Source organism: Lissotriton helveticus, chromosome 10 (genome assembly GCF_964261635.1).
Source record: "Lissotriton helveticus chromosome 10, aLisHel1.1, whole genome shotgun sequence".
Lineage (NCBI taxonomy): Eukaryota > Metazoa > Chordata > Amphibia > Caudata > Salamandridae > Lissotriton > Lissotriton helveticus.
In genome coordinates, this window is record NC_136071.1 from 518,789,145 (window position 1) to 518,815,215 (window position 26,071).

The 26,071-nt window shown below is 43.7% G+C and overlaps 1 protein-coding gene across 1 annotated transcript in view; it reads right to left on the reverse strand.

Annotated features, from left to right (window-relative positions):
• Nucleotides 1-359: 359 nt before the first annotated feature.
• LOC144784322 (alpha-N-acetylgalactosaminidase-like) overlaps nucleotides 360-26,071 on the reverse strand; it is a 110,041-nt gene continuing 84,329 nt past the window's right edge. Inside the window, exons 7-8 of the mRNA XM_078663031.1 lie at nucleotides 20,630-20,827; nucleotides 360-2,476 (exon numbers count right to left, since the gene is read on the reverse strand). Of these exons, the coding sequence (XP_078519157.1) occupies nucleotides 2,216-2,476; nucleotides 20,630-20,827 (459 nt within the window). The 3' untranslated portion in view covers nucleotides 360-2,215. The remainder of the gene's footprint in view (nucleotides 2,477-20,629; nucleotides 20,828-26,071) is intronic.

The following is a 26,071-nucleotide window of genomic DNA, read 5'->3' on the forward strand; positions in this document are numbered from 1 at the left end:
CTCTATTGTTACCCCTGAACGTATACTAAAAGCATTCATGAATAAAATACTACTTGACCCTATGACAGTTTAAACATTTGCCAATATTCCTAGCCACATATTAATTTGTCCTTCCCTTCCAAGTAACCATCATTTTCTTTTCTCTTTACCCATTTTCTTTCATTCTTCTTTCAGTATCACTATCTGATGTATCTAACCTTTGCACCCTGACATCATTCCTTCCTCCCATCCTTTATTGATCTACTTTTACTTCTCCCTTACATGTCACCTTTCTTCCCCACTCCCAAGGCATGAGTTTCCTTGAAGATTCCAGGTTGTTTGTTAATAATTCAGAGTTCATATAATTGAAAAAGGTCAAATTGTCGAAATTTTGATTTATTTTCATTGCATTTCAGTGTCATGCAGTTGTGAAAATATCTTGCAACATTTACATTTCACACTATGATACATGTAAACATGACATCCCAAGTGAAGGCATTCACCTGAAGTATGAGACCATGCAATTTGATTAATTGACAATTAATTTATTAGGAATTACACTAATTTCTAATGTCCTCTTCTAATGAAAAGGTACATAATGTCTAAAGTAATGACTGCTATTTTAGTACCTAGATTGGCTGTACATTCCTGGACATTTAAAACCCTTTACGTATTTTTGCCTAAAGCAGCAAATGCGGTCACCATATAAGTGCTTGATTTGAGCTCCGTGACATCACTGCTTGAACATTCAGGCTATAGATAGTGCATTCATCACGAATATGAAATGTCATATTATATAACTTCATTGTGGATCATCAGAAATTATTATGAGGGCAAAGTATATACCTGCCACGTAATATTTGATCTTCATTCCAAAAATCAAAACCTACATTCATTATAACCAACAACACAAAGGCACCATAACCTGACTGGCATCCAGCAAATGCCCTACAGTAACCAAGAACAGCAATCAGGCTGAGCCCTAAACTCACGAAAGCACACATGTCCTTTTCCTCTATCTATCATCTGGACTTACTGTGACTTTCAGTATGAGTTGCCCTCTCCCAGGCTTGTAATAGTCCAAGAAAGGGTTAAAGAACGTATATACTCATGTCATCAATGACTTTTCTTTCCCCATGGAGGCCATGCCAAAAAAGATTGCACAATTGTGCAATTATGCTCTGAAAAGTAATAACTGCTTGTATAGTCATCCAAAACCCAATCGAGTTTTCCCCTGCTTTGTTTGACCCACTGGGTCCCTGTAGTAGATGTTTTCTATTGGTAAAGGAATGGGCAGCTCTCTTACAGTTGTATATTTGCAGACTGAAAAAGAACAAAAATGCGCTGTATCTTTCAGTATTCTAGTATGTAGTGTTTTTTAGTTCATAAGAAACTGACTCTATGGCACAGAAATTGGCACTTTAAAGTAGGCTTTCAAGCCAAAAGTAAACACACACAATCTTGATCCAGCTCATCATTTAATGAGCCTGAAAGAGAAAATATATGATTTTCTTTTTAGTGCTTGGGATTAGTGACCCAGCTTTACTACAATGCATAATCAAGGTTTGCTTGAACCACATGACTTACTGTCATAATGTTAACACCCAGAATTTATTTCTAAAAATAAGAGCCAAGACCTTCCTTACAAATCTTTATCACCCTCAATGAACAGTGCAATTTCCTCGCTGCCTTGGATCACAATTTGATTATAGCAGAAACAAATCTCCCTGTTTATTGATGTGACTGCTATTACGTACAGTAAACCGTTTAATTTGGAAATCAACGGGAAAGCGTTAATTGCCAGTCTCCCGCAACATTTAGGCCATGCAGCCTTGTAATCCTACCAGCCTTGCCACTATTAATGGCGGCGCCAGTGATTCCAGCATAAACCCCACTTGACAAACCTTCCATCACTTGATCAAATTGAAATAGAATCTTCTACAAAGAAGATCTGTTTTGACCAATAGGCTGCAATCCCAATTATGGGTCAGATGCATCCAGAAAAAGAAGGTACGATACCGCCTGAACCTAAGAATGGCATTCCATAAATTTTTCAAAGTAGCTTATTTTAAATTGAGATGCCATGAATATTCCTTTTCAATTTACTACCAAGCCTATTAAACCCTGCCCAGTATTGGAAGTCATTGTATGACGGATGCTGCAGTCATTTGCTTCATTACAGCTATAGGTCAGCAAGAGGACAAGTGCAAGTTACACCACGCCTTGGCCCACCAAGCTAGCATGTAGGCACCATAAACAACAGAACCACTCCTGTTGGGTTTATGGTTACAACAATGGTTGTGTTCATGTTAAATTCTCCCACAGACTCTTTGGCAAAAGCATCATATACTTTATACCCAGTGGTACATTCGGTGACATTGAGCATTGATAAACATGTAGAATATTGCCGGGGTGTCCCATCATTGCCCTTGTTCATGAAGGCCACGGCATACTGTCCGCTCACCAGCTCTCGCTTCCACACCTCCAGAGGTTCTTTCTAGAAAATAACAGAGCATGGTCAGAAAATGGTATTCTGCAAATGTAATCCCAATAATCAAAAGTCGCTTTATTGTTTCAGGTGAAAAAATATTCCTTTAGAAGAATAGGAATCATTCTTTTGAAAAATACACTTTTTTTCATATTTCTCATAAGGAATCATTGAAAGAATGGTAAAAATTATTATAAATGTTATTCTTTTAAGGTGTCATTAAAAAAAAACATATGCAAACATACATATGAAACCAACAGCAGCAAACCTGGTGATTGTGGGGTAGATGAGTGAGAAAAATATATTTGGCATGACAATTATACATGTAATCATCATAAATGTATCGCTATTTGTTGGTAGCTTTCTTCAACCTACGTGTCTCTGTGATGATTCATATACATGCCTTTTTGTTTAACCCATTTGCTGCTTCGAAGGTTCTGCCCCAGTGCGGAACGTTCTATTAAGCGTGCGGGGTCGCGTTGGTCAACGGACGTGCGCAGCACTACCGAGGTAGTGCTCGTGACGGCCGTTGGCCGACACCCGCAGCGAACGGGTTAAAGCCCAACTGCACACAAAAAATGAATAAGCATGAGAGTATAGCCATAAAGAAGAAACGCGGTTGTATTTGAATAAACATGCCTTATGAAAACCCACGTTTTCTAAAACCTGAGTGAAAATGTCAGCTGTCATACAAGTAGAATGAGGTAAATGCTTAGGAAATGTCCTTCAAAATCCAAATTTAAAAGCCGTCGTGCAGGAGATGTAACTACATAAGAGATGTGTGTATTTACAGACAAAAAGCCACATAGTCAACAGCTTTCATACTGGTGCTTGATGAATTGTGGTTAAGAGCAGAACATATAAGATCTTGCTTTGCAAAGAACTGCTGCTTAACATATGCTAACACCACTAAACCTGTACAGTGGCAAAAGAGCAGCCGTGTTTTGATTTTAAAGAGGATATCCAGAGTAGAGAAAAATTATTTCTCTTTGCCCATCCCTGAATACTCAGAATAGGTATTCTACAATGTTGCCCTGCTTGATGATGCCTTTTGGGGTTTTGAGACGTCTACTAACACCATTCATGGGACAGTCAATTTAAGTTTATATTTTAAACAGAAAATACACTGCTGGTAAAATGGCCCACATTGTAACAGTGGTGGCTGGTAGAGTTTGAAAGTGGTAGGGCATAAATTGACAACCCAAAGTACAGCATGTCAGTGTTATCTTAAGCTGAGTGATTGCTGGATACAAACCAAAGATCTCCTTATAAAAAATAACGGTCATATGATGCATTTTCATCAAATACTCAAACAGTATTCAAGAGTTATTTGCATGGTCACTGATAACTTCAGCAGAAGTGTTTAGCTTGTACTCTGAATCAATTCTGATTTATGCATGTTGTTTTAAAAACCCATGCACATGCATGCCTACCTGTAGGAATAAATGTATGTGTATATACATACATGTATGCCACAAACACATTCCGAGTGCAAATGCCTTCTCGAAGAATATTCTCTTCATACATTTTCCTCAGATATCCTATATCTCCAAGTTGTCCTGGTATTTGTCTAATGTACCCCATCTTTGTTTATTATCGGGTGTTGGGGGCTGGATCACTTTGTATCTAGTGGTTGGAGTTCTTGTAGCCATCTGAAATTGACCCATTTGAGTAATGAGTAGCTTAACCAGTCCTATTTTTCTTTGCATTGTGCTCCTACCAGCTCTACATTTGTGGTGGAAAATAATGGTTATAAAACAACTGGATAAACGGATCCCTCCTGGTAAGCATAAGAGGTAATCCTCCGAATAATTGGTTGCTATGTAATTGCCTTTCTGCAGTACTTTGCTTGAAACAAATAACATAAAAAGGTGAACTAAATTGTGGCTGGTGCTTCCAGAGGTCAAAAGGTAGCCCAATTGGTGTATGAAATGTTTTTTTTTCTAATAGCATCTCCGCATCTAGAATATTAAACAATGGGCTCAAAAGCTATGAGATCGCTGAGTGAGTTATGCACCACTTGCTGCGATTCTTTTCTGAACAGCAGTTGGTAGTTCGGAATCTCAGAGGGTTTAATGGACCTTACATGAGCAATAATTCTGATAGAGGAATATATATATATATATATATATATATATATATATATATATATATATATATATACACTGAAAAAACACGGGTTTCATTGACGTTATAGTTAGTTGGACATTTCACTCCTACAAAACCAGAGGAATTCCGCCATTATAGTTAGTTCAGCTAACTAGAACTAACTAGAACTCGCGCCCCCACGATGCACTGCTGATGATGTCACATATTACATCATTCATGACATGGTCAGTGACATCACTGTTTACATCTCAAATGACATCACTGATGACATCATCCAGTGACTGTGTGTTTCTTTAAAGTTTAAATATATTTTATATATATGCCAAGGTGTATTGAAGAATGAGTGGGTGTATAAGTGTCTGGATGGAGGATTAAGTAGGTGCGTGACGGACTGTATAAGTGAGTGATTAAATGTGTCTTGCTGAATGCATGGGTTAGTGACTAAACTGTGTGAATGTCTGTATCAGTCGGTCTGTTGTGTAAGCTGCTGCATTGGTTGGTCAGTAGCTACATGAATGTCTATATGGGTTATTGATTGGTTGCCTGAGTATTTGTATGGGAGACTGAGTGTGTGTGTGTGGGTGGGTGGGAGGTGTGTGACTCTGCATAGATGTGTGAGTGGTTGATTCACTGGGTGTATGGGTTCAAGAGTGCATGCGGAAACAGCTGTATGGGTGGGTGGGTGAGTGTATGTCTGGATGTGTTGGTGAGGGAATGGATGTTTCAGTGAGGGAATGGATGTCTCAGTGGTACATGTCTAAGTAACTACATATGTAAAATGCAGTGCATGTGAGAGTTGGAGTATATACATGACTATACGTGAGAGTGAGTGATTGTGAGAGTGGCTGTATGGATGAGTGTGTACTTGTATCAGTGATTATATAAGAGAGTAAATATGTGTTAGTATCTGTATGAATAAGTGAGGTGGTGTGTGTATAACTGTATAGGTGAGTAAATGCACTGTGATTGATTCTTTGCATGACTGATTAGGTGTGTGAGTAACTCCATGGACGAGTGGTGGTGTGTGAATGTCTGTATAGGTATAAGAGTGCATATGATAGTGTTGTAATAATAAGTGAATGCATGTATGAGTGGTTGTATGGGTGAATGAGTGGATGTGTGTGTAGACCTAGGAATCAGTAGTAGCTATTATTGGTGTGGCAATGGTTTCAAAAATGGTAGTCTGTATTTTACAGTGGGTGTATCAAAGGTTGTATTAGGGTGTGAGGAGGTGCATGTTAGCAGCTCCCCATGTGGAAAAGCAGATACATATATGTAAAAATCCAGCATCCTCTCATTTGAGAGACTCCATTTTGTTTATTGTTTTATCTTACAGATTATTATCTCTATTATGTATGCTTGTATAGATCTAATGTGAATCTCATTACTTTGATTATACCTTGTAACATATGAAGATGTTATCGGTCCTATATCATAAGTATGTATATATATCTTTGCTTGTGTTGAGGCCTCCTGGCTGTTTTGAGTCCAACTGTAATATAAAACCGGTTTCCAGGCGTCTTAGTTTGGCTTCACGGTCTCCACCTCTTTTTTGAGGCGGTACAGCCTCTGACATAATATTTGAGTTGTCGCAGATTACTATTGTGGCATGTTTTAAAATGTCTTGCCACCAGATAATTGGCATCATTATTAGTGATGGCTCTGATATGTTGGAGGATTCTCTTGTGTACAGCTAACTTAGTGCTTCCAATATACTTGAGCTTGCAACTGCATTCTAGTATATACACAGCATACTCTGTTTTACAGGTCAAATGTTGTTTAACCCGTTTACTGCGGTGGATATTCCACCACGGTCCGGGCGTTTGATGAAGTGGGCGGGGCTGCATCGGCCGTTGGCCGTTCGCAGCACTAGAGGTAGTGCTCCCGTCGGCCAACGTCCGACAGGAACATGCAACGGGTTAATGTCCTGTATCTTATTATTGAATGCCATTTTATATGACGTTGTATTAATGCTATTTTGCCACCCCTTGCATGTGGAGCACTTAAAGAATCCTTTTCGAGCCATTAACCACATACCTTTACTTTGATCCTCTGGGCTACTTTTAACTAGCATATCACCCATATTCAATGTTTTTCTGAAAGTGATTGCCGGGCTAGATGGCAAGAGCTTGCCTATCACAGGGTCATCCCTAACTATGGGCCAATTTCTCCTGATTATTGACCTAAGTTGCTTTTCCTGCCTGGAAAACAATAAAATTAGTTGAGTAGGTTGTTGGGCTTCATCACATGCTTTGTCTGTCTCATCACTTATAGGTATGAGCAATAAATCATCTCTTGTCGGCCCTTTGGATCTTCTTATCGCAGCATCCACTATCTCTGACATGTATCCCCTTGCCAAGAACCAAGCCCGACTTTACGCCTGCTTTTTACTAGTGTCTTCTTCATTGCTACATATTCACCTAATACGAAGCATTTCCCCATAAGGGATACTTTTAATTAAATGGGGAGGATGTGCACTCGAGGCGTGTAGCAATGTATTCCCTGGTGTGGCTTTTCTAAATAGTGTTGTAGACAGACAATTGTTGATCACTTCAATCTGTACATCTAAAAATTTCACACTATTCCTACTTAAGGTTGAGGTAAACTGTAAGTTAATATCATTCTTGTTAATTTGTTCAATAAAAATCCATGGCATTCTGTTCATCACCATTCCACACATTAAATAAATCATCTATGAATCGCAACCAAGTTATTATGTTAGCTGTATATGTTTGCTCATATTTTTGCTTGAGGACCAGCTCCTCCCACCAGCCCATAAACAGACAGGCATAGCTGGGGGGAGACGCTGGCCTCCATTGCAATACCCTGTATTTGTTGATACATTTGGTTGTTAAATAAAAACAGATTGTTCTCTAGCAAAACAGCCTCATGATCAGAAGTATTTTAGTATGCCTTGAATACTTGATAGGTATATTTGACAGGAAATATTTTACAGCTCGCAATCCATCTTTGTTTCTAATGCATGTATTTAGAGATGACACATCCAGAGCTATAGGCAGATATTCTTGTTCCATTGGATATTTCTAATCCTCTTCAAAAAGTTCCCTGTGTCTTGTACATAGGATTTCAATTCCTTTACATGCGCTTGCAAGAAAAAGTCAATGTATCTAGATGCATTTTCCAGCTGCAATAATGGGTCTTCCCGGTGATCTATGAATACTTTACTGGTAGGTAGTTATAGTTAGGACCAAAGTTTCCATAGTTTTTGTTTTGCCGATAACTTTGGCGCCACTGGAGAAATCCTCTCAAAATTTTCAAAAACGTCCCCCTTTTGGTTCAGCTGCTGTGTTGAAAGTTTAAGACTGATCCGTCAAGCGTGGCCTTGTTGTGTCTATGGGGATTGTTCATTTTTTTAACAGGTTTACAGCCTGAACCCCTGAATGGAATTACACCAAATTTAGCAGAAAGTAAGTTGTTTGTGCAGAAAGTTTGGTTTTTGTGATTAGGTGTAATTCGGTTCAATAGTTTCAGAGATATTTAAGTTTACAAATCATAGATATCTGGGAGCCCAACAGCCTACTCAAATTTGATGGACTGCCAACACTTCAACAAGGAAGTGTTGGCAGCCATCTTGGCACTCGGTTGAACCGAGTCCCACAGCAAATGTAAAAATAAATAAATAAAGGGGGGCAGGGTAGAAACACCCTAAACCCCTAGGCCTCTTGGGGTGTCCCACTGGGACCCCCCCACCCCCTCCGGGCCAAAATAAGCATTTTTTTAAAAACCGAAGTGCAGTTTCATGTGCTTTGTTATTAATTGGCCCCTGGGTGGCCCAAGTCCCGGGGGCAGTGCAAAAAATATGGAGGGGCCCACGAGCCCTCCCCACCTGGGCCTTATTATGCCCCAGTGACCACCACCTTCCCGGGGCTTCATTGAAATATTAGTGCGTAGTTGTCCTCATGGCAACCCCCGCAGCCCTGGGAACCACCACTTCCCTTAGGCTTCATTGAAATAATAGTGTGGGGGTTGCTCTCATGGCATCTCCGTACTCAGGGGGCAAAATGTGAATTTTGATACAGAGGGTCCTGCCCTGCCCCACCGCAGGCCAGGGACCACCACCTCCCTGGTGCTGTGTATTCCAATGATGTGGGGCCACAAAGCCTCCCTTCTGGAGCACTAGGTGGCTCTGGGATCCTCCATCCCCCAGGCCGGCTCCAGCAATGTCCTGGGGTGCCCAACCCATAGCAAACTCTGCTCTGCATCTAGGAAGCAAGAGCAGAATTGATTTTACACATACAGAGCAGCATGTTAGCAGCTCCCTATGTGTAAAGGGAATGCTGGCTACCGCAGGAGGCTGGGAGTCAGCTGGGAGTGCTGGGGCCTTGAAGCTCTCCCACCGTCACCAACCTTTAAAAAGTGGGTGCACTGGGTGGGACCAGGGCAACCACACTACAGGGGGATTGAGTCCCTTGGCCCAAATCAGCCCAGGAGGGGGGCTTGTGGCCCACCTTTTGAAAGGTTAGCCCCCAGGGGATGGGGTCCCTGGAGCTAGAATTGGCCCCGGGAGGAGAGGGTCACAGCCACCTTCCCATGTCATAGAGGATTGGCCCTGGAGATGCCGTACAGCCCCCTTCTCTAAAAATAGGAAAAAAAGAAATAAAATGAAAAGTTGGCCACTTGCCGGACACTCTGCTCCCTTCTACCACTACTCTGAAACACGCCTCCAGTCACGCTGCTGGTTTGGGAATGAATTCCACGTTTCTCCTGAGGGCCTCAGGACTAAAGTAGGCTTCTTCCCCCAACCAGTAGTGCACCAGGAGGCGTGCTTGTAGAGTCGTAGATAAAGGGGGCATGACCTTCGAAGTCTTCTCAGAAATAGGACTGTGTGGGAATTACAGGAGGTAGCAGGAGGGGTAGTTGGTCCCCAAGAACCCTCCAGATCCAAGGGGACTTCATCTGCCAACTAATAGTGTGCTAGGAGGCGTGTTTGCAGAGTGGTGGACAAAGGGAGCATGGCCTCCTACGACCTCTTAGCAATTCCGCTGTGTGGGACTTACTGGTGGTAACAGGAGGGGTAGTTGGTCATCAAGGATGACCCACTCACTCATTCATAGATCTACACACAAATCCCCTTACTCACTCATACAGCCACTCATTCACTCATTCAATCACTAATACAGCCACTTACTCACCCATGCAACCACTCACACACTGAGTCAGTCACCCATAGAGCTACTCACACAACCAATCACTCACTCATACAGTCAATCAAACAGCCACTTACTCACCCATACATTTACACACACACCTATTTACTTACTGATACATATACTGGCACGTACTCACTCACCTATACAGTCACTGACACAAGCACACACTCACCCATACAACGACTCTCACCTGAACGTACTCATCAATAGTCACTCATATACCCCATCACTCACCTACAAGGTCTTTCACATACCGAGTTACTTACTGATATACCACTGACACATCCACTGACTCACCCACACAGCCATACACACACTCACTAACCCATATAGCCACTGACTCATCCATACAGGCGGTCACAAACACCCTCATCCACCCACACATACACTCATACAGGTACTGAGACAACCAATCACCCATATAGACACTCACTAACACACCCACATAGCCACTTAGACACCAACTGACATACTGATACAAACATTCACACAACCAGTCACTCACCAATACATTCAATGAGACACCTAATCACTCACGTATACAGTCAGTCATGCACCCACTGAATCATCTATGCAGGCACTCATACACCCACTGATGATAGTACCAGTTAGTACCAGTTACTAAAGACATAAGTTCCCTATATCTAGGGTCACCGCATTTAAAACCTATAAGTCACCCCTATAGCAGGCCTTTACAATCATGAAGGCATGGTGTGTAGTTCTAAGTGACAGGGTGCCCTGCATGAGCAGGACACCCCTACAGCCTACGGAGTCCATTCTCCCGGGTTGTCAGTGAAGCAGCCACATATCAAATAGAGGGACTCTGTGTAATTACGTGATGACCACCTCGATACTGGCTGCAACGAATCCTATCATGTTTGGTATCAAAGATGTTGGAATCATTCGCCCACACACTAAACTGTATGGGAAGTATGATTCCAAGCACTGGAAGAGCCCTCCATTAGGCTCCCCATGTCCCCGGTATCAGTCTTCCAAACCCTGACAGCACAAACTGGTTGCTGCAGACCAGAGACACGATTCTGCCTCCCTGCTGCTGAGCCAAGTTCGAGCAGGGGAAGGTAGAACAATAGGCATCCTGTCACAGGGGGGTGTGACCACCTCCCAGACATGATTTAGTGTATTGGGGCAAGGTGGGTGCGCTTCCTAGTGCCACTCAGCCTGCAGGTGGGGGCACATTTGGTGCACCCATACATAGTCCAGTTCAAACCAGTCCACTCTGGCATGATAGTGGACAAAGTACATGGGAGTAACCTCCCACCTGTCCAGACCCTCCCCTGGGAGGGTCCCCCAAATCATCACAACCATTTCCTTAGGGTACTTACCTGTAGGTGGGTCCCTAGACTCGTCGTGGGGTAAGATTCAGATCAGACACCACTTCTCTTCTTCCGTCTGGGCACTCTTGACTTCGTTTGGGCTTGACGTCATCTCCCTTCCAATCTGCTGCATTTTCTGTGCCTCTGCACCATATAAGAACCTTCCAAGGCCTGTGGGCATCAAAGACCCCTGAAGTAATCTCGCTTGGAGTGAAGGAGTCACTCCCCTGCATTCTAGGCACCACAACTAAGTCGACCAGTCTGCTGATCCTGAGCCCCTTCCAGGATCTGAAAGGTTCTGCAACAGAGGTGGTGGTTTTCCACAACTCCTGAGGTCTGAACTTTCCTCTCACCATGTTTGAGGCCAGTATCCCTCGTGGGGGTTGCAATAACCGAACCCCTGTGCACCGCATCAACTTGCAGTTGCAAAGGTTTGTTAACTTCCTTCCATGAAGATCCCCAACTTCAAGCATCTCCTGTGACCAGAATCTTCAGCCACACCGCATTGTGGCCTGCATCTTTTGGTGAGCTGCTTGAGGTCCTCTCACAACTCCAGTGCCTCCGGCCTGTGGGTCCATTTGAGGGTCACATTGGCTTCTCTTGAGATCCCCTGGTTGCTCTGGGCCTTCCCTGACTTCACTGTTTGTGGTGAGTTCCCTGGACCTTGCTGGTCCCGATGCTGCTCCTTCTTCAGCTCATGCATTGTTTGCATTTGCCAAGGCTTGTTGGTGCTCCCGCCAAACACCGACCCCTCGGCACTGGACATCCTTCGTGGGACAGCTTGTGCAAGGCTCCTGGTCTTCCTCAACATCGCCTGGTCCTTACAGCTGCAGAGTCAAAGTCCACATCAACTCTCCTTCAACACCTGACATCGGAGGGCATTCGTCTTCCAAGTCTCCTGGTCACTCCTGGGTGACATAGACTCTGACCCCTCTGCTTGCAGGTACTTCTCATCTAGAATCCACCTTCGAATTCCACCGGACACTTTCTCCTCTTCCAACAGTGGCACTTTCCAGAAGTCCTCCATTGGGTTCGATGGCGGTTTCTGAGACCGCTTCGCACCTATGCACCCGGCTTCCCTGGTGTCAGTAACGTGGGTACTAGGATATCCCCGGGTAGGGTCGCTCTCCAACCTTTTGTCTTCCATGCGGTTTCTTAAGGGTCCCCTGGGAAGGGTCCTTAATCTTTAAAAGTCCAGCTGCAACTTGCACGTAGACTTGTACGGAGCAGGCAGTCGTGTTCCCACACTGCACACGTTATCTGTGGTGTTCGTAGTCACTCACCTTGGGTGGTTCCTTGCACTTCTACGTCCTCTCGACATTGTATTGACCCACGTCACGTCACGGTTCTTATACCACTTTCTTAGTATATGGTTTTGACCACCCCCTGGGGTCCACTGTGTATTACTTGCTATTTACTGTGTTTCTTTGCAAAGTATTGTGTGCACCAGGTAGGAGATATTTCTATGTTTTAAAGAGTATTATACAATAAATACATATTTTTATAAATATCTTGTGTGGTTATTTTTCACTTAATCTATACTATAAGACTGCATCATGGTAAAACAAGCTGCTTTACACTCCTTCTGGACTGAGCCTGAAGCCTACTATCCACAGCTATCACTTAGAGAGCTTTCAATGGTTGTCTAAGACCTCTTAAATCACCATAAGGGTTGTCTAGACTGCTGCAAAATGTCCACTTACATAAGTGTACATCATATACCAGGCCAGCATCTCACAATAACGTCCCTGTAACCTTTGTTTTTTTCCATGAGTTTCTAAGGTTTTCTAAATACAAATTCCTAACTATAAAGTCCCTGTACTTGTAACCTTTGCTTTTTTCAGTGATTATATATATATATATATATATATATATATATATATATATATATATATATATATATATATACACATACACACAATTCTGCAGTTGCCTTCACAACATTTCTAATAGAAAGGGGAGTGAAAATTATGTGCTGCCCCATGCCTTTGTAAACTAACCAAAATAATCTAAACAGGAATAAAAAAGTAAAATTTAGGAACTATTGATATACATTTAATGCAATTACAAAGCACCATGCCTTGTTGTAACTTACTTATAGAGAGTTGGATGCTGCTGAGCCTATTCAGAAAGGAATGTAAGAGTGCTCCTGTAGTACAACCTACCATAGGGGGGGCGTGGCTTACCGCCAAGCATGGCGGCTGCATTTTAGCAAATCTCCGGGCTAGGATGTCAATCATCCTGCAAAAAGTGTCTGTTCCTGGGGGAGAAACTAATCTAACTCTCCCTCGACGTGCAGCGGATGCCTTCAGGCATATCTACCCCTGTGTGCGATTTGCGTGGGCTCTGGACGGCGAAGATCTGCCTTCTGAAGCTGTTGCCGACTGCTGCGGCCCTGCCTGGCCTGAATCCTGCACACTCCAGGGTCGTGGTTTCTGAGCTCTGCCCGGAGAGGGAGTGCTGGCTGCTCCTGGTTGTGACCCGGCACGGAGGACCTCCTCAATACTCCGGACGCTGAGTCCCAGCATAATCTAGCCCTGGGGCAGGGTTGGACCGGCGGTGGTGTGCTGTCAGCCCGTGCCTCCACCTTGACTGTACCCCCGGAGCAGCAGTAGGGGGTTTACTTACTCATTGTGCACGGGGGCCATTTCCACTCTTGGGTGCCGGGGACGGTGATCCTGTGACGGCCTGAGACGCTGCATGCGACCGGGTGCAGGCGGGCCCTGCATCATTGACCCCACATCTCTGGCCGATTGATGGCGGGGTGACATGGCTCACTGAGACCCCCCTGACCTTGTATGTATGCGCTCTTGAGTCTGGAGTCCCTTGGGCTGCCCTGGAACAGACTGCTGCATTAGTTTGCAAACCCGACATGAGGAGTGCTGTGACACGCACTTATATAACTGGGAGTGCCGCCATTTTCATTGTTGCTCCCCTTGCTCCTTGACGCGCTGTTATTGCCTCTGTGCCAAGGCCTGTGTATTGAACTGCCCCCCTTCCTGGGTGCAATGGCATTTTGTTCTCCTGCCTCCCTTCTGCCTGCTTAGCCGAGGGGGCCTGCATATGTAGATTACCTGCGGCCATCTGCGCTGAATTGCTATGGCTGTCGGCTGGTCACTTACTACAGGAGCCTGATTTAACCGGCGATTGCTGGGATTATCTGGAGATCTTGGTCTCTACGATACACTTCTGCTCCATAGTACCTCGTGGGACCTGCCGTGTCCAAGTGCTGCGGCGACGCATGACAGATTTTGAGTTAGGGGGCGGACACTGGCAGCTGTTGACTCTTACGGCCGGTGTTGCCACGGTCTGAGGCCTCTGGTCTGGGACCCAGGCGACGCCCTTACTCACCATCCCTTTTAGGTACAGTTATACTCTCCTGTGTCCACCTTTCTACGGATCACCCTGCTTGCTTTATATAACACCTCCGTGCTGTGTTCCTCTGTGGTTGCACCTGCCGGGCCCCTCTCTGGTTCTGCTCTTCCTTCGTCTTGCCATGGGACGTACGAAGTGCAAGCAGCCGTATATGTCTGCAGAGGATACTTCACTCCAAGGGGAACATGGTTCTGCCTCCCAGGCGTCCTCGGTTAGTTGTGTCCCGCTGACGCCCCTGACACCCTCTCCAGATAAACTGGACCAGATTCTGGCTGAGATAAGGGCGTCGCGCCAAGCTATGAAGCAGCAAATGGGCATCATCAATACTGACTTAATTATCCTGCGGGGAGACCACACCAAACTTTCAGGCACCGTTTAGAAACACACACACAGACCCTCACAGAACAGGTCCCACAACACAAGGCTCACTCCAGAGAGCTGACAATTGCAGGTCCAGCTTACCACCCTTCTGGAAAGGGCATTATAGGTATGCCGGAAAATTCAGAGGGACCAGATGCCACCTGCTTTGATGAGCAGTGGCTCCGAGACCATGTGGCTCCGGAGGGTCTTTCTGATTTCCTTTGTGTGGAGCCTGCTCATCGTACTCCCACCAGCAGACCAACACCGGGCCTTCCACCCAGGCCACTTATTGCCCGCATTCTTAATTATAGAGATCGGGACCACTTGCTCCAAAAGGCCTGCGAGAATGCCCCTATTCAATAGGAAAATTCTTGTATTTTCCTTTACCCAGACTACACCATACAGGTGCAACGGCAGAAAACATCCTACCAACCGCTTAAGAAAAAACTTCAAGCTCTGAATTTATCCTGTTTCCCTCACGTTTGAAAATTATATATCAAAAGAAGGCTCTCTTTTTTAAAAATCCAGAAGCAGCTAATGCATGGTTAGAATCTACTTTGCCCCCACAGTCCCTGGATGATATAGACCAGCAGATACGACAATTACCAAAACAGTCAGTTAGTTTGAAATCTCGCCGTGTCAGAAGAACCGTGCGGTCTTGGATCGGAGACCCTCTCCGGCCCAGGCGGTTATGGCACAGCAATCTGCACTACAGGCTGCGGCTTCTTTCCGGGACACTCCACAGATCACGTCTCCGGAGCAATCTGACGCCAACCCAATCCCATCTGACTCTAAAAGCACTGATTTTTGTTCCCTTCAATAACTCCCCAAATTGTGAAGGACTTATATGGGTAATTTGCTTGTGTCGCTTTTTGGACCTTACTCGTGTAATACTTTATGCCTAGTGCTAATCTACTTCTCTCTGTTGCTTGCGATACACTGACCTTCATATAGATGCTAAAGTACAGGCTCACTTCTTTTGCCCTCCCAGGTTCCTTTCTCATTTGTGTGTACTGTGGGGCCTGATCTGCTTGCTGTGTGACATACACTCTGCTAATGTAATTTTAACAAGTTTTTTCACCCCTGGTTCGGCTGTTCTTAATTTCTTTTCTTACAGGTCATGGCCTTGGACGCCTCTTCTGTGTCGTGAGCGTATCCATGCTCTCGTTGGCACCCACCCCCCTGCACTTTCTGCAGTATATAACAGCGTGAATGTAATGTGTTGTAGAGTTTATTTGGACCAACCTAGTTTGATAGTTAGCCCTAGTATTCTAAAGTTTTGTTAAATAAGTGGGATGTTTGTTCCTGGTTCGGGTCACGTTGTCTCTCTTACCGTGCTCTACAGTCTATCGCGAAGTGCACTGTTACGATACCCTCCAACACTATGGCTGTTTGGGGTAAATATAAATTGTTGCCCTGAATGTTTGGGGAATGGGGTCTGTGCACAAAAGACATTGTATTTATGCTCAATTGAATGGACGCAAGGCTCATCACTTTTCTTCAAGAAACTCATCCGACTAAATCTGAAGCATCCAAAATGCGTAGGAAATGGAAGGGGCAGTTTTTTAATACCTCTTATTCTGTTTTTGCTAGGGGGTCTTTGATATGGATTTGTAGCCGGATGCCCTTTACCTTAATAGACCAAGGATAGATCCTGATGGGCGTTGTGTACTGATCAATGGGAAATTGGATGGTTCCCCGGTGATTCTGGGTTGTGTATATGCCCCAAACTCTGATCAGAACGCTTACCTTACCACGCTCAACACTGTCTTATCAGACTGGGTGCATATCCCTTGGGTTATTGGGGGTGATTTTAAGTCGGTACTCGATATACACTTAGATCGTTTACACCCCCCATTATGAGGTGCTGTACCTACTAAACATGCTGAGATTTTACAGGCCTGGGCTGCAGGTTGGTCTCTACAAGATATATGGAGTACTCATTACCCTGGTCACAGAGAATATTCCTTTTACTCTCCTCCACACTAATTGCACACTAGAATTGACCGCATGTTCTGTTCCACACTGTTGCTGCCTCAAATGACTGACTCCACTTATCTAGGGAAAACATTATCTGACCATAACCCTATGGAGGGGATATTGGCCTGGGGTAAAATTCCTACCCCGGTCCCTACTTGGCGGCTCTGGCCACAATTGCTGGAGGATGCGGTTTTCCGTACTACTCTGGGCACTACAATCACAACTTCTTTCACTGACAACATTGGGACGGCCTCTTCTTTTCTGGAGGAGTGGGACGCCTTCAAAACTGTCATCCGCGGCACGGCTATTGGAACAGTGGTGGGAGCCCTGCAAGAAATTAACCAAAATCTCATACAGTGGTGGCCTCCCTCCATAGGCTTGGAACTGCAGCCCCTACTGACCCGTCACAACTCCTGCTCCTTCAAGATGCCAGAATCAAGTATGCTGAATTGCTGGAACAACTCTGGCTAATAGATCATAAGTCTTACACACAACACAGTCATAAAGACGCTGACAAATCAGGGACTTTACTTGCACGCCTAATTAGAGACTCCCCCCCCCCCTCCCTAGTGCCCATCACTGAAGTTTATCTCCCTGATAGAACGATTGCGACTACCCAAGCGACTATCAACTTAGCATACTTTACACATTACCGCAGCTTGTATACTGCCAATACCGCCACTTCATCTACTGAAATCCAGGCCTTTCTTCATGACCTGCTTTTCCCCCAGCTGACGGATGACGCTCAAACTGACTTGGATGGCCCAATAACTGCAGCTGAGATTAAGGATTAAGGTGGCCATAAAAGCGCAACTCAGAAATAAGACCCCAGGCCTAGATGGCCTGCCTTTAGAATTGTATGCATTGTATTCTGAAAACTTGGTCCCACACCTAGTGACCCTTTACGCCACAGCCCTGGATAAATCAGCTCTACCCTTAACAACCATGTAAGCATTGGTGACTTCCCTCCCTAAGCCTAATAGAGATCATTGTGATATTCCTAGCTACCGCAAACTTTATTTACTGTCCACTGAATATAAAATACTCAGCAAATTATTGGCCAAACGACTATTACCTTATCTCTCTAAACTAGTCCATATAGACCAATGCAGATTAGTTCGGGTTGCAGCACCTCACTCAATATACGGCGGCTTCATTATGTTATGGATGCAACAGCGGTAACGTCCCCCACGGCTGGATGTATTTCCCTGGACATGCACAAGCCTTCGATACCCTTTCCTGGCAGTACATGTGGGCCGGCCTGGAAGGGTTTGGCATTCCTAAAGGATACCTGCAGTGGGTACAGCTCCGGTACAGAGCACCAACAGCATGTGCCCGTACTGGCGCACAAATTTCAGCAGCCTATGCCATAACTAGAGGCACTCGGCAGAATTGGGACCAAGTAATCGACATACGTCTTATAAAAATCAGCTGGCAGACCAACCGAGCCGGGTGCTTTGCCACATCGGAGAAGCATTACTGCAGCCCTAATCTCGTCCTCTTTGATCTCTGCCCCGAGGAACACTCTTTGTGCCTCCCCAAGCCATCCCACCACCGACCAAGAGTTTAATTTTGCGATAGTCATGTTCAACCTTTAAATTGAGTCCCTGGGGACTCCACTCCCTGCTAACAGCATCACAATGCAACAGTATTCTGAGGACACCACTTTGCTTGGAAAACTCCACTCTTACAGACATCCAATGATTCATACATTGCCTGCATTGTGCCCAAACCTGGATGTAAAGCAGCTAGATGAAACTAAACCGAGCATGATCAAAACAGAATTCTGACTTTTTGTCAAGAACATGCAACAACTAGTCCAAATGTGACAACGTGAATCTGGATGTTTTCAAATCACAACTTTTCCCCCCAGTGCCAAGACATTCAGAGTCACCCTAGACACCGACTTCCCCCCCAATGGATGCATTGCCAATAAATCCAATATACTCTTTCCAATGCCCATTTTACTTACCCTCAGTCATTCATCATTCACTCAAATTCTGTACACCAATTATTTTCTTATGAATCACCTCTACGGCTATCTTACTTAATCTTCCTGCCAGGATTTTTGTGAAGATTTTATAGTCTGTGGTCAAAGTTGATATTGGTTTATACGCATCACAGCTAGTGGGTTCCTTGCCTGGCTTCAAAATAATCTTGATCATCTCTTCATCCCACGATTTCGGTAGCTGCATCTTTTTATCAAAAATCTCTCCAATCATTGCTGTAAAAAAAGGGGTTAACCCCTCCCCAAATATATTATATAGCTTCGTTGGTATCCCATCAAGTCCTGCAGATTTACCTCCCTTATTTGCATGTTGACCATCCTGACTTCATCTTTTGTACTTTCCTGGTTAAGAATTTCTTTCAGGGTTAGATCAAGGGGGTTTGATGTAATCTGCTAACCAGATATTCACCTCTTCTTCTGAAGCTCTTCCCTCTTTCAAGTAGAGCTCCTGAAAGTACTCTGTAAATGCCTCCTCCAGCTCCATCTCACTGGTCAGCATGGCACCTGCCTGGCCTACCTTAATTTAATTGATCCGGTTTCTATTTTGGTCTGTCTTGATCTTCAATGCTAAAAACCTCCATGCTCCCTCCCCATTCTGAAAGTGGGCCAACTTACTTGAATCCCAATTTTTTTTTAATCCGGCTTTGGAGAATTTCTTCCATTTGATTTTTCAATAGACAAAGTTTTTTTTCTGCCCAAATCATGTTTTCATTGGCTACATTTATCTCTATTTTGGTCTCTAGATTTCTCATTTCTTCCTCTAGCCAGGCTAACTCCTGCCTATGATATTTAGTTCTGCAACTAACTGCACTCGAAATCTTACCCCGCATAAAAGCTTTGAACCAATCCCCTATTACCCCGTGGGAGCGTAGCCGCTAATAATTTTATGGAATTCTCCTACTTCAACTTTCAAAGCTTCCATTACCGCTGTATCTGGCAAAATAGTATGGTCTAGTGTCCACCTCCTTTCAGTAGGCCGGCTAGTAGTTCTGGTTGTTATAGCTACTGCTGAATGGTCTGAGAAATGAGCCGTCAAATACCCACTATTCAGAATATCTTCTTTATGGCTCCACTCTACCAGGAAATAATATATCCTTGATCTATGCCCGTATTTCTTGTTATAAAACGAGGCACCCTGCAAGGATCCAACCCTCTCTCTCCATAAATCACAAAGAGCTTATTGCTTCGTCATGGACTTCAAAAAGGCACAAGATTTGGGAGTGGGTATAGATCTGCTTTTACTTGATTTATCTAAACTCAAGTCCATAATAGCATTAAAATCTCCTGCCACAATAACAAGCCCAGGGAAGTCCAACAGATTGGTAAACACAGCTTTTAGTGGTTCACAATCTTCATAGTTTGGACCGTGATATCCTAATAATGTTAGTGAACTTTCCCCTATTTCTATGCCTGCTATGATCCATCTGCCACCCTTGTTAACCCTCGTAACCAATTACCATATTTCCCCCCCCCCTGATTTTTCACCACTATTGCTACCCCTCGTATGTTCATAGTCTAATCTGTGCATACCATCTGTAGTACCCATCTTAGCTTCTTAAACATCTTCACACACACTACTTTTACTAGGTGTGTTTCCTGTAAGATCAGAATTTGCGCTAGAGAATAACTAAGGTACTGTAATATCTTATCCCTCCTCCCCTTAGACTGTAACCTATTGGCATTCCATGTTAATAGCTGAGTTGTCATACCCTACTATGCTATGCTACACCAATTATGTGTGATCAAAACATTTTTACAGATATCTATGCAGTAAATGTACAGTGAACTTCAAGTGAAAAGTATAATATTCAAACAGACTTTGTACCTGAATGATGAGCCTTCCTTGTCTCCCGAGGGAATCCTGGCTGATATAAAGCAGCATTCGGTTCTGAAGGATGTCACGGGCACTGCTTGAGATTGTCCTCAGGTCATTAGACATAAAGAGTGGAGCTGCTAGGATGGCCCAAAGTGCCATCTGCGTTTTAGACTGCTCTTCGCTTAGGCCGAAGTCACCAGTGATCAGCTGAAATAGAAACCATAAGCACTATGTTACAATGAGCCAATGTTAAAGCTGGAGAAATCATTCATGCTGAAAACAATGCTGATTAGATATCTTGGTGACCACACATACCTCTGTTGGATTCACATTTGGAGGACTGCTTCTAGTGCAAGGCAATCTACGCAGCTGCCTAGTAGGTCATCGACAAAATGGCAGCTTTTCTGTTTTATGGTGAGTGTTACTGGGTGGGATTCCCTGCAAGGTAGGTGAACACCAACAAACCTCGAAGTGTGTAGAAATTCACTTACCTGTTAGTGAGTTTCTGAACCTCACAATGCTTCTGTCAATAGCAGGAGTCAGTGTGTTTCTAATGGGCAGAATAGAGAAGAACACACCTATGTTTAATAGGGGTGTACAGTGAGTAGAGCCTCTCATCGTGAAACTATTTCCTCGTGGAAAAAAATAAAAATAAACCTGCTAATGTGTGTGTGTGTGACATTTAAACAAGCAGGATGTTCCACCAGCTGAGAAACCTGTATCATAGGGTTTTTGTTGTTGATGTAATACAGAAAATGAACAATTATAGATTTGCTTAGGTACAACTCTCTTTTCTTGGGAGTTTCATAAAAGTCTGAAATGTGCTTCAAACAGTAATCCCAAAGGAGCACATTTTCACATCTAACAGCAAGGACATCGAATTCAGGTCCCTTTGATTGAAACAGTGGTTTATGACACATCACAATGCCCTGCACTGCAATACACTCCATCAATGATACACACAATGGGGAGTTGACTGGCTACTCAGCAGGTAAATAAAGCATGGTGCAAGGTTTTTCAATGGCAGATGCACTATTAGTCCTTCAATCAGAGGCAAAGAAGTATCTCTGGTTTACTTCACACTGTTCAATTTAAGGATGTGCGCTGTAAAGCGAAAACAAAATAATGAAACACTGTTCGATCATAACCAATATTCTAGTGTTGTGCAAGGGTACATCATTACTTATTATTATATTTGTTTGGTTAAGAGTATATATGGAATGGACTGGCCTGAATAGGTATGAAAGCAGCTGAGGGGGAGTTATGATGCATGTAAAAAGGTACCATTGCATAAAGCATAGCAAACAAAGTGTAAACATCATGAAATGAAGGAGAGGATAGTTTTATGGTGTGGGCCGGGTCCTAGTGGGTGATGGAGCACTGTATATTAAGACAAAGGCTCTCATTACAAGTTGGGGTATTTCACCTGGGTTACTTATTCTGGGTGAAGGACCACACATCGCACTTATGAGTCTCTGGTCCTAGATAATCAGGTCTAGGAACAGAAACTCAAGACCTGATAATCCTGGGCCTTGACCCACTTTGCCCCCCTCATCTGCTTACACTTTCCGCCTGCTCAGAGTCAGAATTTTGTTGCTAAATTAATGGAAAACTGCACATAAAAAGACACAATAACACTGGGTCCAACAAATGATTCCCTATTTCTGCGAAAAAAAACCTTTATGGCCACAATGTGATGTGCAAATAGCAGCCAGCAGCTGGTATTTATGCACCAAATTCCAGCCATCTCATAATGAGCAAGTAAACAGGACAGTGGTATTTGTTTTAGGTAAACAGCCCCACATAGAAAATTAACACAAATTATTATAAAGAACCCTGTATTTGACGGTGCTATAAGGTGAGCACAACCACCCCTCTCCTCAGGATAGGCCACAGCCTTCTAGAACAAATAATACTCCTTAGCACACGTAACAGTTTAAAATAACACAAGTATGTAACGTGTTTCCACAAAATAAATGCAGTAATGAACAGAAGGTTAGTGTTCTTTTTTCTTTGTTGGTTATTTTATTTAGTGTAAGTTGTCCCTGAAGTTTTCGACAGCCAACACGTGTTTCGTCGCATTAGGGAAATCAACCTACCACTTTCTCAAGGCTGTGTATTATAAAAAGACACAAAGAAAACTGTTTGTATATTGGGGCTTTCACAGCAGTCCCATTAACAACAAAACTACCCATACTATAATAGTTATGGGAACGTCACCAAAACCAGTGAGACTCAAACTAATGGTGAGATGAAAATCAGTACAAAGAAAACTACGGGGAACTCAATAGAGTACGACGTAACTGTAGCAGAGATGAGGAAATCCAAGCATACAAAAAAGGTGTACTAACAAGATTTGAAAAGAGGGGGTATGACAAGACCTTACTAACCAAAGCAGAACTAAGAATAGACAAAATCAAATGGACTGACACACTGAAAGACAATTCCCAAAGCCAAGACCAAAAGATTAGAATGATCACTGGTTATAACAACTGGTCGGGAGTGTTAAGACGGAGTTTAAACAAACACTAGCATTTGCTAAAAACAGACACTTCACTGAGAGAGTTTATTACTGACAAACCAAACATTACCTACAGAAGAAGGATCTCACTGAGAAACATCCTGAGTCCTAGCTACCCGAAACCCGAAGAAAGAGGAAATTGGCTGAGCAAACATACACTGGGTTTCTTCAGTTGTGGACACTGCAGCACATGCAAATGTAAGAATTTCCAGCACATCCCCCCCTTTCCCAGCCCCCACCCCTTCCCCAGATTACGTTTGACGTGGGTGGCAAACACAGGGGCCTATCGCCTACCTACGCCATTGCCCAGAGAAAGTGACCATCAGGTTCATTTTTTAAAGCTAGAGCGGTAGCACAGAACGAGCACTCTTGCAAAAGCTAGGAGTAGCAGAGGCAAGATGATGGAAAACAGTGACATACTGGCAGACATATTAGTAGGGGCTTGCAACGCTGTGGTAAGTGTCCAAATTCCTTTTTTGGTACCAGCGCTTATGTATGTCAAAAATATTTTTTAAAAGTATGTGCCGGGGAACTCTAAGTAGGCGATACAAAAGGGGATGATGGACGGAGCATTTGAGCAAATCAAACCCTCACCCCCAGTCAACTAATCTGGGTTTAATCCATCACCATTCTTTAGCCCACTCAGCCACCCCATTTCTGACATGGCTATATGCAAATCAGTCTGACCCTGTGCCTCATGGGAACAGTCCAGCCCGAACTGCCAAGCCATGTCTTCAATGGACCGGAAACAAGCATCCTGGGACCGGTTTCGGATTCATAATCCTCATCAGCCAGGCTATCTTGAATCCAGTGGCCAAGTGAGCAAGGGACTCACGTCTGAGCATACCCTGCTACACTTAGGGCGAACAAAGCGATACAAAAGGGGATGATGGACGGAGCGTTTGAGGAAATCAAACACTCACCCAGTCAACTGATCTGGGTTTAATCCATCACCATTCTTTAGCCCACTCAGCCACCCCATTTCTGACATGGCTATATGCAAATCAGTCTGACCCTGTGCCTCATGGGAACAGTCCAGCCCGAACTGCCAAGCCATGTCTTCCATGGACCGGAAACAAGCATCCTGGGACCGATTTCGGTATCATAATCCTCATCAGCCAGGCTATCTTGAATCCAGTGGCCAAGTGAGCAAGGGACTCACGTCTGAGCATACCATGCCACACTTAGGGCGAACAAAGCGATTCAAATGGGGATGATGGACGGAGCGTTTGAGCAAATCAAACACTCACCCCAGTCAACTGATCTGGGTTTAATCCATCACCATTCTTTAGCCCACTCAGCCACCCCATTTCTGACATGGCTATATGCAAATCAGTCTGACCCTGTGCCTCATGGGAACAGTCCAGCCCGAACTGCCAAGCCATGTCTTCAATGGACCGGAAACAAGCATCCTGGGACCGGTTTCGGATTCATAATCCTCATCAGCCAGGCTATCTTGAATCCAGTGGCCAAGTGAGCAAGGGACTCACATCTGAGCATACCCTGCCACACTTAGGGCGAACAAAGCGATACAAAAGGGGATGATGGACGGAGCGTTTGAGCAAATCAAACACTCACCCCCAGTCAACTAATCTGGGTTTAATCCTCTAAGTAGGCTACTGCAGCTTGCACCACCCATTGCCCCTACCAATAATAGTACCAACACAACTAGTAACCATCATAGTCTCACAAGTGTGACAACTCAGATTATTCCAGGCCACTCAAAGCTATATGAATGGCATGGGCAGCAGGTATCATACATTTTGAATGTATATTGAATTATTAAATACAGATTTATTGTGCTCATCTCAAATTAGACAAACAGCGCCACCATGTGCTGGACCATCCCGGTTATCAGGTTGAGAATAAGAAGTAGCAAGTGCAGCATTTCCCAAACTGTGGGTCACAAGCAGATTTTCGGTTGGTTGGTAAAGATGCCTTTCAATTCTGGATTTATCTTGTCACATTTGCTGTGCTTAGGTCAAATGTCAGGGTATGTCTTCTAACAAACTGCTGCTTATATTTTTGTAACATGGGTATTGGTGTTTACAAACCTCTTTCATTTTGCATTCAAGGAAAGAAAATTAAAAGGAATGATGTGACAATCTTTCTGGGGTACAGGGAGTGTGGAACATGTCATTTTTTTGTAACACACAACAAAATGTAAATACCTGTAGTTGAACTGTACAAATTCAGCAGTTAGGAAAGTAGAAACAAAGTAATAAAATTGTAATTTTGAAGTGTGATGGGAACAAAGATTATAATGGGATCAAATTATAAATATTGAATGAAACCTGATTTCCACACATTATCGTTTGTGCGCAATATAGTTTTTCCAATAAAACTGTCAAAGCAAATTTAGTAGACATTTACAATGGAAAACGTGCTGTCGATATTTGACAGTGCGCTACCACACGATGGTTTACTTACATTAAAAAATGCCCGCTGCCTGTCCATTAAACCTAGATAGGCTACAAATGTATGCCGTCCCAAAAATCGGGTCGTGGTCCTAAAAAGTTTAGGGAGCACTGTGCTAGTGAATTTGTCAAACAAAGTCAGAGAACAAGGACTTAAGAGCTTGCAGGTTCCTTATGTAGTAGCCCTTGTTGCACAATGCATGTGAGCTTCCTGAGATTACAAGGTAACTGGTGTATGGAGGAAGACTACTGTCTCTATTATGTAGGCTTTTCTCCATTTTCTAAGGTGATAACCCCCTCTAGGACGTTCTGTGTATTTTAGTTGTAGTTGTACTATTTTAGCTCTTAGTTCCTCTATTCTTCTTTAAAGTTAAGGCACTGGCTGCAGTTTCGGTTTATTGTGGTTTATGAACTATTTACCACACCATATCAGTTTTTAATTCTAACCACCATAAGTAAGCATTGGCAGTTTGATTTCAGCGCGCCTGGATTGTCAAAAGTCCAAAGAAGCAT